General features: G+C 44.1%; 1 protein-coding gene across 2 annotated transcripts in view; it reads right to left on the reverse strand.

The window, feature by feature from the left end:
• The window catches only part of LOC144668052 (myosin light chain kinase, smooth muscle-like), a 69954-nt gene extending 69064 nt beyond the window's left edge, over positions 1-890 (reverse strand). Inside the window, exon 1 of one of the 2 annotated variants that reach the window (XM_078529805.1) lies at positions 676-890. In XM_078529805.1, coding sequence (XP_078385931.1) covers positions 676-820 — 145 coding nt within the window. In that variant the 5' untranslated portion in view covers positions 821-890. Of the gene's footprint in view, positions 1-659 lie in introns of both variants that reach the window. The other variant, XM_078529806.1, reaches the window with a different exon arrangement.
• Positions 891-13740: the final 12850 nt, after the last annotated feature.

The following is a 13740-nucleotide window of genomic DNA, read 5'->3' on the forward strand; positions in this document are numbered from 1 at the left end:
TAAAAATAGCAGTCGCACATTTAAAAAACAATGTCTGGACATCCATTTTAAAGTAACTTTTTTCCTTTTTCAGATACCAGCATTTTCTGCTTTCCGTCCAACAAATATTGGAATTAAATACAAATAAAACGTCTCCACATTTATAAAATTAATTGCTGCACAAAGCTGATGAAAATTTTAGAAAGGAGCCATAAACACGGTGGTCCCCATACAAACATACTTCCAAACTAACTAGGTTAAATTGGTATTCAGACAAATAACATGCCGTCTGACTTGTGAATATATATATACACACACATATAGCCAGCTCCTTTTAATTCACAGTTCCTGCTTCTAATTATTTGAAATTGTAAATTGTTGGTATTGAATTTCCTCTTTGGTGTGCTTTGGAAATAACTTTGGTTATTTCAAAAGTGGGTTTTGGTTTATCGTAGCCCAAATATTCATCATGTTAAATATACAAGCAAGGTATTCAAAATTTCCCTAACTTGCGTTGTGTAGATGATTGTGTATATACACAGAGATAAAAACAAATAACTACTGCGGATGCTGGAAATCCAAAACAAAAACAGAATTACCACCTTGTGTATACACCTTCCGACATCTCAGTAGACACATACAATGCATGAAGATCCATATATCACAACACACAGACATACAGAGACAGCTTCCAACCTGCACGGACACATTCAGTGTCCCGTCTCTGAGTCCCAGTCCCAAGCTTGGCTGGCGACATAGCCTTGCCTGCTGCCTCCTGCCTGTTGTCCGGTTGCTGGGAGGGTTTCTGCAGTCGTATGTGAACGGTAGAAACGTAACTCATATTTTCTCCTCTCTCTCTCTCAGTTTCACCATAGCTTTTCACTCGAACTCTCCACTGGTTTTTAAACGCACGCTCCGGTGTCTGGAAACTCACTCCCTCCCTCAGCCGGTGACCCACTTAGACATTCCCTCTCTTTACAGAAAACGTGATGGCATTAGGTCTATCCACTCGGTGTATTTATAAACACTGGAACTGGGCTGTTACTGACAACGCTGGCCCCGTTCCAGGAGAGTCAGTGCCGTCGAGGACAGGCGGTGGTGCAAATGAACAGCGAACAGTACAAAATACAAACACCAAGCTGATTAAATAGTTTCAGTTCACATCACAGAGCTCTCTCGATGTCAAAACCCTGTGTGACCTACAAAAAAAAAATCCCCTTCTAAGCAAAAGGCCAGCGGCTTAACACTGTGGTCCATATATATATATATAAAAAACAAGCTTCTTCCGTCTTTCTATGTATTAACAAGGCAGGCTGTGTTAAGACTATTCCCAATATCCTGTACAGCTACCTTGCCCCATAACGAGGTGTCAGCTGTGGCTCAGTTCATAGCACCCCCGCCTTTGAATCAGAGGGTTGTGGGTTCATGTCCCACTCCTGGAAACCAAGAACTGTGAATGTACTCGAAAGAGTTACGTGCGATCTGTTGATAACTCGAAAGAGTTACCTTGCCCCATCTCTCGTGAATCGGGTTCAGAATCACAGAACTGTTACTGCGCAGAAGGAGCCCATTCGGCCCACCATGTCTGCACAATCCAATGTTTGTGTAGGCTACCATCCATTCAGTATCCTGAGAACAATACTTGACATGTGTGGAAGATACACAGCTACAAGGACAGCCCACGAGCACCCACTGATTACTTTTTTTCTCTCTCAGATATTCACAGAAGGGCATTCAGGTATACCAGCATCATTCAGACCACAAACAGTTAAAACCCAAGTATAAATTGTGAAGGGATATCGACTTCACGATCAACAGCTACTCGAAAGCCTCAGCAGACTGACCAACACGTGTGACAATTGATTAATTGCTGCAGCACCTAGTGATTTTAAAGGAATGTCCCTAAATTCCCAGACTCAGACATTGAGAATGTTCCCTTTTTTCCAAGCCAATTAGCTAACATCAGGCTCAATATCAACATGATATATCTACAAGGCTGGTGCACTAATAATAATAAAAAAGGCAGCCCATCCAAGATAATAAAGATGCACTCGATTAATAATGTTTATATCATAGGTTGGAGGGTTTGCCCACTACAGTACTGCGCAGCAGTGTCAAATGAGGTTTTGTGTACAAGTTTAAGGGCTGATATCCAGAAGCCTTTCTTCAGACAAAGAGAGATCAATGGCCTTTCTCATCCAGAAGTATCATGTGAAAGATTTTTTTTGAAATTATTCTTTCATGGGATGGCTAGATCAGCATTTATTGCCCATCCCTAATTGCCCTTGAGAATATGGTGGTGAGCTGCCTTCTTCAACCGCTGCAGTCCATGTGGTGTAGGTACACCCACAGTGCTGTTAGGTGGGGGGGGAGTTCCAGAAGTTTGACCCAGCGACAGTGAAGGAACGGCGATAAATTCCCAAGTCAGGATGGTGAGTGACTTGGGGGGGGGGGGAGCTTCCAGGGGGTGGTATTAACATGTGTCTGCTGCCCTTGTTCTTCTTGGTGGTAGAGGCCACAGGTTAGGAAGGTGCTGTTGAAGGAGCCTTAGAGAGTTGCTGCACTGCATTTAGAAGATTGTATACATATCTGTCACTGTGTGCTGGTGGTGAAGGGAGTGAATGTTTGTGGATGTGATGCCAATCAAGCAGGCTGCATTTTTCTGGATGGTGTCCAGCTTTTTGAGTGTTTTTGGAGCTGCACTCATCCAGGCAAATGAAGATCATTCCATCACAATCTTGACTTGTGCCTTGTAGATGGTGGCCAGGCTTTGGGGGGTCAGGAGGTGAGTTACTCACTGCAGAATTCCCAGCCTCTGACCTGCTTTGTAGCCACAGTATTTATCTGGCTAGTCCAGTTCAGTTTCTGGTCAATAGTGGGGGATTCAGCAATGGTAATGTCATTGAAGGTCAAGTGGAGATGGTTGGATTCTCTCTTGTTGGAGATGGTCATTGCCTGGCACTTGTGTGGTACGAATGTAACTTGCCAGTTATCTGCCCAAGTCTGAATGTTGTCTAGATCTTGCTGCATATGGCCACAGACTGCTTCAGTATCTGAGGAGTCTGACCTTATGATGGAAGGAAGGTCATTTGTGAAGCAGCTGAAGATGGTTGGACCTAGGACACTACCCTGAGGAATTCCTGCAGTGATGTCCTGGATTGACCTCCAACAACCACAACCATATTCCTTTGTTCGAGGCACCATGTGAATTCTACATTGCCACACACTCAGCCAACGGGAAGCTTCAGAACTGGTGCTTTGATCAGTCCAAAGTACTGGTCCATTACAATAAATGGAGCTGTTCTAGGCTGCAACTCCTCCTGAGTAACTGTTAGCAAAGAAATCATTTTGAAATATGCAACTGGGTTCTAAAGAAACAAAGACAAAAATTGCTGGAAAAACTCAGCAGGTCTGACAGCATCAGTGGAGAGGAAGAGAGAAGAGTTCTGATGAAGAGTCATACAGACTCTTCATCAGAACTCTTCTCTCTTCCTCTCCACAGATGCTGTCAGACCTGCTAAGTTTTTCCAGCAATTTTTGTTTCAGATTTCCAGCATCCGCAGTATTTTGCTTTTATCTTGGGTTCTAAAGAAGCCTGACCCTGAAGAGCAAACAAAAATGTAAGTATCACCCCATCCATCAGAAAGATACTCGAGGGTCCTCAGGTCACTTTCAGGATGGCAACATTTGTGTAATGACATCATTGGCCATTGACCCCTGGGTTCCTGCCGATCACAGTTGAAAGATACGAGTGAAGAGAGGTCAATGGTTCACAAACTGTAAATTCCTCAAATGACCTTTGCTTCAAAAATGTAGAGTGGGTGCAGGTGGGGGGTGTTGGAAAAAACAAAACTTTTTTAATGCTTCTTTTCTCCAACATGAACACTTCCTCATTCTTCTGTGCAGTTGATTAGTAATTTCTTAAAGGTAATGAGGCACAAAGAAATCTACAAACACTGGAATTCAGAACTAAAAATTATTAATGCTAGAAATGCACAGTAAATTGATCAACACTTAAAAGGGAAAAGACAGCTTATGTTTATCGGAAATATGTTAACTGCAGCTCAGTTGGCAGCACCTTCAGCTCTGAGTCAGAAAGCGATGGTTTCAAGTCCCACTTCGGAGAGGAGTGCATAATTAAGGTTAGATGAGTGTCAGCGATGGCTCATTTGGTAGCTTTCTCACCTCCGAGTCACAAGGTTCTGGGTTTAAGTCCCACTCCAGGGTCTGAGTACAAAAATCAAAGCTGAGGCAGTACTGCACTGTTGTAAGTGCCTCCTCTCAGATCAGACGTTAAAACAAGGCCCCATCTGCCTGCTCAGTTGGATATAAAAGACCCCTTGGCATTGTTTTGAAGAAGAGCAGGGAAGTTATCCATGGTGTCCAGGCCAATAGTTATCTCACAATCAACATCACAAAATCTGGTTATCACCACATTGCTGTTTGTGGGAGTTTGCAGTGTGCATATTGGCTGCCATGTTTCCTACAGTAGTACCTCAGAAAGTAGTTAATTGGTTGTAAAGCACTTTGAGATGTTTGGTGCTCTTGAAAAGTGCTATGTGAATACAAACTGTTTCTTCTTATTTTTCTTTTAACACTCCAAAGTGGTACTGAGGAACTGTCGGAGATGCCATCTTTTGGATGAGGCATTAAACCAAAGCCTCTCAGGTGGACGTAAAAGATCCCATGGAACAGTTTCGAAGACGAGCAAGTGTAGTAATTATGGTTTTATTTTGCGTGGTAATGTACCTTTAAGAATAAGTATTAAGAATAATACTTGTTAGGCAAGATCACATGATCTGTAATAACCATAGGTGGGTAGCGCAGGCTACCTCAGCAGTCAATGTAGTGATGGATAAAAGCATGTAGATGTAGAGATAGAGTTGGAGTTGAAAGCCCACGTGTAATTGCTGCTGAATGTATTATAAATAAACTTAATGTTTCCACCTCAAGAAGTGTCTGCAGATCAACTCTAACATTAATAGTACAACTCAGCCACCCTACAACAAAGTGGCGATGAAGATAAAACAGGACTCAACAGAAGAAATCAAGTTAAAAAGAAATTGGCACTGTACCTCGCCCAGTGATTGTAAGTAGGAGGCTCCGTTAGAATTGAAGAAATTATCCCCTCTCAAAATGCCACAATTTGCGAGAATTGATCCTTTTGAACCTGCCACAGATGATTGGTCTCAATACATAGAATGCCTAACGTTCTTTTTTCAAGCGAACGAGATTACGGGGGAAGAGAAGAGGTGAGCGATCCTCTTGAGTACTTGTGGGAGCAAAACCTACAGTTTGATCTGAAGTTTAATGGCACCCAATGTCCCAGTTTGGAAGAATTTTGATGAATTGGTAGACCTCGTGAAGGGTCACTTTCAACCAAAGCCCTCAGTTACGATGCAGAGATTCAGGTTTAATTCGCAAAATAGAGCTCCAAGTAAGACAATTGCATACTACCTGGCAAATTTGAAGCAGCTAATGGAACATTGTAAGTTTTGTACATCTCTAAGTGACATGCTTAGACATAATTTAGTGTCCGGTGTGAAAGAGGACACTATTCAGAAAAGATTATTGTCCGAAGTAAATTTGGATTTCAAGAAGGCACTAGAGATAGCGCTGGCCATGGAAAGCGCAGTAAGAAGTTCAAAAATAATACAGGGTGTGCAAAATGGTGCCGCCCTCCACATCGGGCAGGAAACCTCAGCCGAAAGAGGCCAGTAAAAGCAAGACTCTGCCAAGAAGCAGGAAACAGCCCCTGCTATCTGAAGAATAAAGAAAAATAACTTAGCAGCGAAATTGAAAAATAATTTTAATAGAGGTGGAAACAATCAGTATTTTAGCGATTGGCAGTTTAAAAAATCGAATGCTACTATTGTCATAGAAATTGACATATGATAAGGCAATGCATGAGAAGATTCAAGCAGGCTTATAAACAAGAGAAGAAGCCCAATGAAATCTACAATGTAGAAGAGCCTGAAACAACAAGTTCAAATAGTTACTCGTTGTTTAATCTGAAAGTTGGAAAGGTAGAATCAATATTTGTCACAGTGAAAATAAATGGCAAACCTGTTAGAATGGAAATGGACACGGGAGCTTCCACGACAGTAATTGGGGAACATACCTCCAGATATTTGAATAATGGTGAACATCAATTAAGTTTAGAAGATACAGCTGCCAAACTAAAAACATATACGAGTGAAGACATTCAGGTAAAAGGCATAAGCAGAGTCACTGTCCATTATGGAAGCAAATCAGCAAAGCTACCAGTGTTGGTATTGAGAGGCAGAGGACCGAGCCTTCGAGGGTGAAATTGGCTAAGGGAAATCAACCTTGATTGGTCACTTAGATTCCAAAAGGAAGCTGGAAGCATTCCTGTTTTGAAAAAGGAGTGTGTAAGGACTCAACAGCCAGAAGAAATGCAGGCTGTCTTAAGTCAAAACCTGGAAGATCAGAAGGAACTCGAAGAGACACTGCTTATGGCAGAGTTCAAGACAAGGTGGGAAACCTTCACAAGGGAAAAAAACCTGTTGAAAGACCTTTACACACTACAAGGTTCCCTCAGGTCAAAGCTTGTACCTCTGGAAAAGTATGAAGAGAAACAGAAAGAATTCAGCACCTCTCTGAGAAAACTGAAGGACGAATTGGCAGAGAAGACACAAGAATGTTCAATTTTCCAGGAGGCAGCAAAAAAATATAAAAAAGAGACCAAAGAGCTGAAGAATCAGCTAAATGAAGCCAAAGAGGCTTTGGAAGCAAAAGTCACAGAATTTTCCAAGAAGCAGACAGATAATGAAATTTTGGGAGGCTCAGCCACTGAGTTCAGACAAATTGAGCTTTGCATCTGAGAGAATTCTGTCCAACAGTGAAAAAAGAAGGCCGAGATTAAAGCCTGCGCTAGAAAGAAGAAGGTGCGTAGAAAGAAGATACAGAAATACTAATAGGGCTTTAATTCTGGCAGCATACAAATACACTTTTGTACATAGGGCTGGCAATGAATTTACAAATGCAGATGCCCTTAGTCATTTGCCTTTACAAGAAAATGATGAGCATGTCCCAGTTCCAGAGGAACTTGTTTTACTGTTAAATTTCTTAGATTCCTCGCTGGTATGTGCTCGACAGATCAGAGACTGGACAAGTCGGGACCCAGTCATATCTCAGGTATGAGAACGAGTGGTGCATGGTTGGTGACAGGAGCCCATTTCTTATGAACTGAACTCGTACTTCAACAGAAGACATGAAATAACCAGCCAGGGTGGCATCTTATTGTGGGGAGCACGAGTGATAGTGCCTCCAAAGGGAAGGGATCCTCTTTTGTTGAACTACACAGTGCCCATCCAGGAATTTCCTGAATAAAGACCATAGCACGCAGCTATTTATGGTGACCTGGGGTGGTGGCGAAATAGAGAATTTAGTAAAGCACTGTGTGCAATGTCAGCAGCTGCAAAAGTTGTCAGTGACAGCTCCGTTACACCCATGGGAGTGGCCAGGTAGACCCTGGGTGCAGGTACATAGTGACTACGTTGGACCTTACCTGGGAACAATGTTTCTGCTCATTGTCGATGCCCGTTCAAAATGGTTGGACGTATATGAGGTGAAGTCACCAATGTCGGCCGGTACAATTGAGAAACTACGTCAGAGTTTTGACATTCAAGGGCTACCAGAAGTAGTCGTTTCCGATAATGGCACGGCATTTACAAGTGCTGAGTTTCAACGGTTTATCAGCCTCAATGGTATCACTCATGTGAAAGCTGCACCGTATCACCCCTCCTAAAACGGACTGGCCAAAAGGGCGGTTCAAACGTTCAAGACAGGCATGAGAAAGCTAACTGGCCACTCCTTGGCAACCAAGCCTGCACGCTTTCTTTTTGATTACAGGACTACCCCTCATACAAGCAGAGTTATGGTTGAAACGCTGTCACTAGATGAGATTGATCTTAATAATGCTGCATTTAGAGGGGAAGGTGGAAAGGAGTCAGGGAAGCCAGAAAACTAGACATGACTGGAAGAGTCCCGAGAGGAAATTTACCGTGGGAGAGCCGGTATACGTGAAGAACTTCAGGGAAACACAAAGTGGTTACCGGGTGAAACAAGTGCGATGGCTGGAGCTCTGTCTTACCACTTAGAGCTGGAAGGTCAGATCATCCATAAACATGTGGACTATTTAAGGAAGAGAGAGACAAATCACTAAGATTTGGTTCCGCCAGTGATCATGACCAGGTCTGCCTTTCCTGTTGAGAATACTCAACCCAGGACAGACATGTCTGATGTTCCTGTAAGAGTTGAGGATACAGAACTGCAAATGCCCAACGAAGCACCTGATGTTCAGGCAACTCCGGAAAAGGAAGTTCCTGACAAAAATTCTGAAGTTGTGGAGCTGCGACGTTCCACACATACCAGGAAACCACCTGACAGACTGAACTTGTAAATTCCTTACCAGTGTAAATATGATGTTGTCTTGAAAAATATGTACTTGTAAATATAACATGTATAGCCGAATTAAAGGGGGAAGGAATGTAGTAATTAAGGTTTTAGTTACTGGGTAATGTGCCTTTAAGAATAATACTTGTTAGGCAAGATCACATGATCTCATAGTTTCTGTGACCAGGAATATTGATGTCTTGATTGACAAGGTGCTTAAAAAAAGGATAAACTTTTGAGTTTATAATTGAAGGAGTTTACAGACAGCTTCACCATACTCAGGGAGTGGCAATATGCTCCTGATCAGGCCAATTTAAGGTCAGCCACTGAGGACCTAGAAACAAATTGTAGGGGCAATTTTAAAATTGTGTGACATTTTAACTTGTGATAGGATGAGGCCATCCTGCCCTTAGATTTTCAACAAGGTATATTAAAAAAAACTGCTGGAAATGCTCAGCAGTCAGGCAGCATTTGTGGAGAGAAACAGAGATAACGGCCCATAACCTCTGAGCTCCCCAGTGTTGTATCTGGGGGGGGTACCCCAAAGATGTGCTTGGGAATCCCTCTGGGAAGTTCCAAGGTAAGGCTTTGCACAGCAATTGCCCAGAAGTGTACACTTCCTCTGGACAATTGCACTGCGCTGGGAACCATCCAAAACTGCGATTTAAATCGCAAACTTCGGATGGTTCCGCCTGGATTATACCAATAGTTACTCAGAAAAAGTTACAAGAGTTAAAACGTCTTCTAACTTCTGAGTAACTATTGTGAAGACCCAGACCGACCTCACGGGACTCCCCCCCCAAACTCCCGACGCCATCCCACCCAGCGGGATTCCCCCCGCCTCGCCCGACTCCCAAGGCGTGGCCCCCTTAAATCTGCTGGAGCTGCACTTCACTGGGGCCAGGGGGGGAGTCTTTCAATGCAGGCCCCAAGCAGCTCTGGCAAACGGAAGCATCAATGTAATTTTCAAGACCAGCTAAGTAGTTATTTATTTATTCTAATTCCTGTGGCCAGCACTTTCTGGAAGATACAGTCCATTGAAGAGAAACTGTCCCTTCAATCAGGACACATTGACCTTGTGTCACTTCTGTATTTTGCTTTTAATGCCAGGTATCAATAAACGTTTTTGATTCCCACAAGAGAAGAGGTAGGCAATACCATATTTGGGAGAGGATGTACTTTTCTTAGGCCTAGAACAGTATAGTTCACAAGGCTTTCCCAGTCAGAATTTCTGGCTTACAAATAGTACACGGCCCATTTGCAGGCACCGAGATTGTGATGCACAATCACTCGGAACTACCACCTCAGGTACTGGCACTGCACATACTTTAGAGGGCAAGTACACAGATAGGATCAGCACTGGTGAGACACTGGGCATGAATGGGCTGCAGCAAGGCCAGGGGGATAGGATAGCACTTGTGCTAGCTCCCTGGAGAGTGAATTCACAGACACGTTCTGCTGCAGAGGACTCGAATGGAAAAGGCTGATGGCAGAAACATTGAAATGCTTGGTCCATTGGCAGGCCTGACAGAAGGCCTGTGGTCAGTGTCAAGGAGCATGGAGAAGTATGGCTTTCACAGGGCGTCACTCTGAGCTTGGGGTCCATCATTTCCAGCTTGGAAATAGTGGCCAACTCCATAATGGCACCTGTGATGCAGTGTCCGGTGGCTAATGTCTCAGCTTTCGCTGCAGCACAGGCAGAATACAATGTCTGGGCATTGCATCAGAAGCCCACACTGGGATCATGAGATCTTAGTTTGTTGCTTGGTGACATGCAGGCTCAGACTGCTGCCATCATATCTCTGGATACCAGTGCTCAAAGGAGCTTGCAGGGTTTCACAGCACACCAGCAATCTGTCCTCTGGCAGCTTACTAGGATTGCTGAGGTACCAGCACAGAGGCAGTGGTAGTGGCTTCATGGTACATGATCCTGTTGTCCTCTCTCAGGATGCCAGCATTCACGCTGTCACTGCTGACATTGCACCAGTGCCTTACTGTTTGCCTGTTATCCACCCAGTCCGGACGGCTGCCACCCATGCCAAGATGGTGCAGTCCAAAGTCGGGCCCTCAAGCCCCATTGTTGCTTGAGGGGCCCTGCCATGTCTCCACCACTGAAAGGCTTCCACCAGTCATGCTGCAGCCATTGAGGTAGCTCTGCATAGGAGCATTAGGCTAGGTAATAACACCCACAAGACAGAGACTAAGAGAAAGCACAATTGTGAATGGTTCAGTTTTGTACTCGTTATTGCAAATGATGTTGGATGAAGTTGTTATGGAATGATTATTTTCATGGTGGCTTTTATTTCAGGATTTTGACCAAGAGGACGCTGTGATGGTCTGTACCAGAGGAATGGAAAGATGGGGAACTTTGGAGCAACAGTGATGTGGGGATGTTTTCAGGGAACTAGGGTCTGATGAACCATTCACTGACCGCCCATCTGGAGTGTACCTTCATGATTACCAGGAAGTACAGTGCGCAACAGACCACCTTAAATTTGGAGACGCACTCCAGCGAGTAACAGAGGACTCACCCCGAGTGATCCAGGTAACAGAATCATTGTTTGAGAATGCCGATGTTCCTAGTCACAGAATGCTTCTTGCGCAAGTGCTGTCCACATGTGGGTGGGTCACAAAAGGGAGTCATGAGCCACATGTAGAGTGGATAGTCCATGTCCTCTGGTTCAATTTGGTGGCTCAAAGATGCTGGGAACCATTGACTGGCGCAGGATAAGAGTATCGTGGCTGCTGCCAGCTTAGTGGGTATTCACCAACATAATGCCATTTGCATGGTCGAATACCAATTGTGCAGTAAGGGAGTAGAACATTTTGCAGTTCCAGTACACCTCCTCAGCGAGTTATGGCATCCACAGAGCCAGATGGTTGCAGTCAATGGCTCCATTGAGAATCTCTCTACACTGGATTAGCTTGTGCTGCTGGTGCACTCCGCTTAGAAGACAATGAAGTCCCTCTCCTTTTGTACAGGAATTCTGCGACTTCCATGATACAGCGATGCATGGTGAACTGAGAGATGTTGGCGATGTCACCAGTTCCAGCCTGGAAGGAACCTGAGATGGAGGCATTGAGGGTGACAGTAATCTTCATAGCACCGTCCTTGCCCTGCTCTATAGTTGGAGATGGTGGCACACCTCTCTGTTGACCACCTCTCTGATGAAATATTGCCACTTCAGACACTGCTCCTGGCTAAGGTGGGGCTATAAGACATGCTGTCTGAACTCCATAGCTGGGTTTAACCTTTTTCTTTCATTTATTCTTTTATGGGATGTGGGCAATGCTGGCAAGGCCAACATTTGTTGCCCATCCCTATTTGCCCTTCAACTGAATGGCTTGCTAGGCCATTTCAGAGGGCAGTCAAGAGTCAACCGCATTACTGTGGTTCTGGAGTTACATGTAGGCAGACCAGGTAAGAATGCCAGATTTCCTCCCTTAAAGGATATTAGTAACCCAGATGAGTTTTTACAACAATCGATGATAGTTTCATGATCACCAACTAGCCTAATATCCCAGATTTATTAATTGAGTTTAAATTCCACCAGCTGCTGTGGTGGGTTTTGAACCCTTGTCCTTCTCCCGCTGCACACAACTTCTTGTCTTTGCTGCCTCTACTCCATCTCACTGTCGTGCTACAGCCCAAGGGGAACTGCAACTACAGTCCCCATGAGGAAGAACAAACTTTCTGCTCAGAGACCATCAAAATCCTCTCAAATTCTTGCAAAGGACTCAAACATGTGTCAGCTCTTTCAACCACACAGTACACTGTACTTCTACTTACTCTGCAACAGCACAAGAAACTCAAAAGCCTCTCGTCTAGAAGTCTCAAGCTTGAAATAGTGCTGAGTGGTAGTCCCTAGTGCAGCTGAATACATGTTCAGCTGTATGTGTTTAAGAGAGGACATTAACAGGCCCAACAAGGTCTAAAATGGCAGGTCGGACACCCAAACAACCAGATCACTGACTGACGGCACAATCTGCCCACTCTGTCCCTTACAGTGCATGCACACCATGCCCGCGTTATCACCCTTCCTAATATAGCAGCCACACAGGCAGCACCAGAAGCAGATACTCCACTATGCTTATCCCCTTGGGGCTCCCATAGCACTGGAACCAATGCCACTATAGAGCCCAATTTTGTAGCCCCTATCTTTTAAGTGCTTTGGAGGCCCAGTCTCAGGAGAATAAGGTAATTGAACAATTCTCCCATATATGGATTGTAACATTTTCTTATTTATTCTCAGGATGTAGGGATGTGGACAGTTTTGGCAAAGACACATTCCTAATTCAATAGTGATGAAGATACATTTTAAGGCATTAAGCATCAACCAACTCATGTAGAACTGGAGTTATTTGTAAGATGGACCAAGCAGTGATATCAGATTGTATTCTGGTGTTAGCTCACAAATTGTTAGATTTACTGAATTCATTTTACAACGATCTATGACAGGAATTGAGGCAGCCTGTGTCTAAATGCAACAAAACCTGGATAGTATTCAGGCTTGGACTGATAAATGGTATGTAAAAGTCGCAGCATACAAGGACCAGGCAATGACCATCTTCAACAAGAGAGAATCTAACAGCACTACCATCACTGAATCCTCCATTATCAACATCCTCGGGGTTATCATTGACCAGAAACTGAATTGAACCAGCCATAGAAATACTGTGGCTACAAGATAGAAAGAAACTGTTCCCACTCATGAAAGGATCGAGAACAAGGGGGCACAGGTTCCAAGTAATTGGCAAGAGAAGCAAAAGCGATATAAAAAACAACTTTTTCATGCAGCCAATGGTTAAGGTCTGCAATACACTGCCTGAGAGTGCAGAGAAGGCTGTGATGTGATTGAGAAGAAGGTGATGGAAGCATTCAAAAGGGAATTGGTAATAATTCTGTGATTCTGTAAAGAGCAGGTCAGAGACTGGGAATTCTGCAGCAAGTAACTCACTTCCTGACTCCTCAAAGCCTGTCCACCATCTACAAGGCATAAGTCAGGAGCATGATGAAATACTTGCCTGGTTGAGCGCAGTTCCAACAACACTTGAGAAGCTTGACACCATCCAGGACAAAGCAGCCCACTTGATTAGCACCCCATCCACCACTTTAAACATTCTCTCCCTCCACCACCAAAGCACAGTAGCAGCAGTGTGTACCATATACAAGATGCACTACCACCAAGTCGCCTTCAACAGCACTTTCCAAATCTGTGACCTCTACCACCTGGAAATACAAGGCAGCAGATGCATGGGAACACCACCACCTGCAAGTTCCCCTCCAAGCCACACAGCATCCTGACTTGGAACTATTTTGACATTCTTTCACTGTCGCTGTGT

Source organism: Cetorhinus maximus, chromosome 25 (assembly GCF_964194155.1).
Source record: "Cetorhinus maximus chromosome 25, sCetMax3.hap1.1, whole genome shotgun sequence".
Taxonomy (NCBI): Eukaryota; Metazoa; Chordata; class Chondrichthyes; order Lamniformes; family Cetorhinidae; genus Cetorhinus; species Cetorhinus maximus.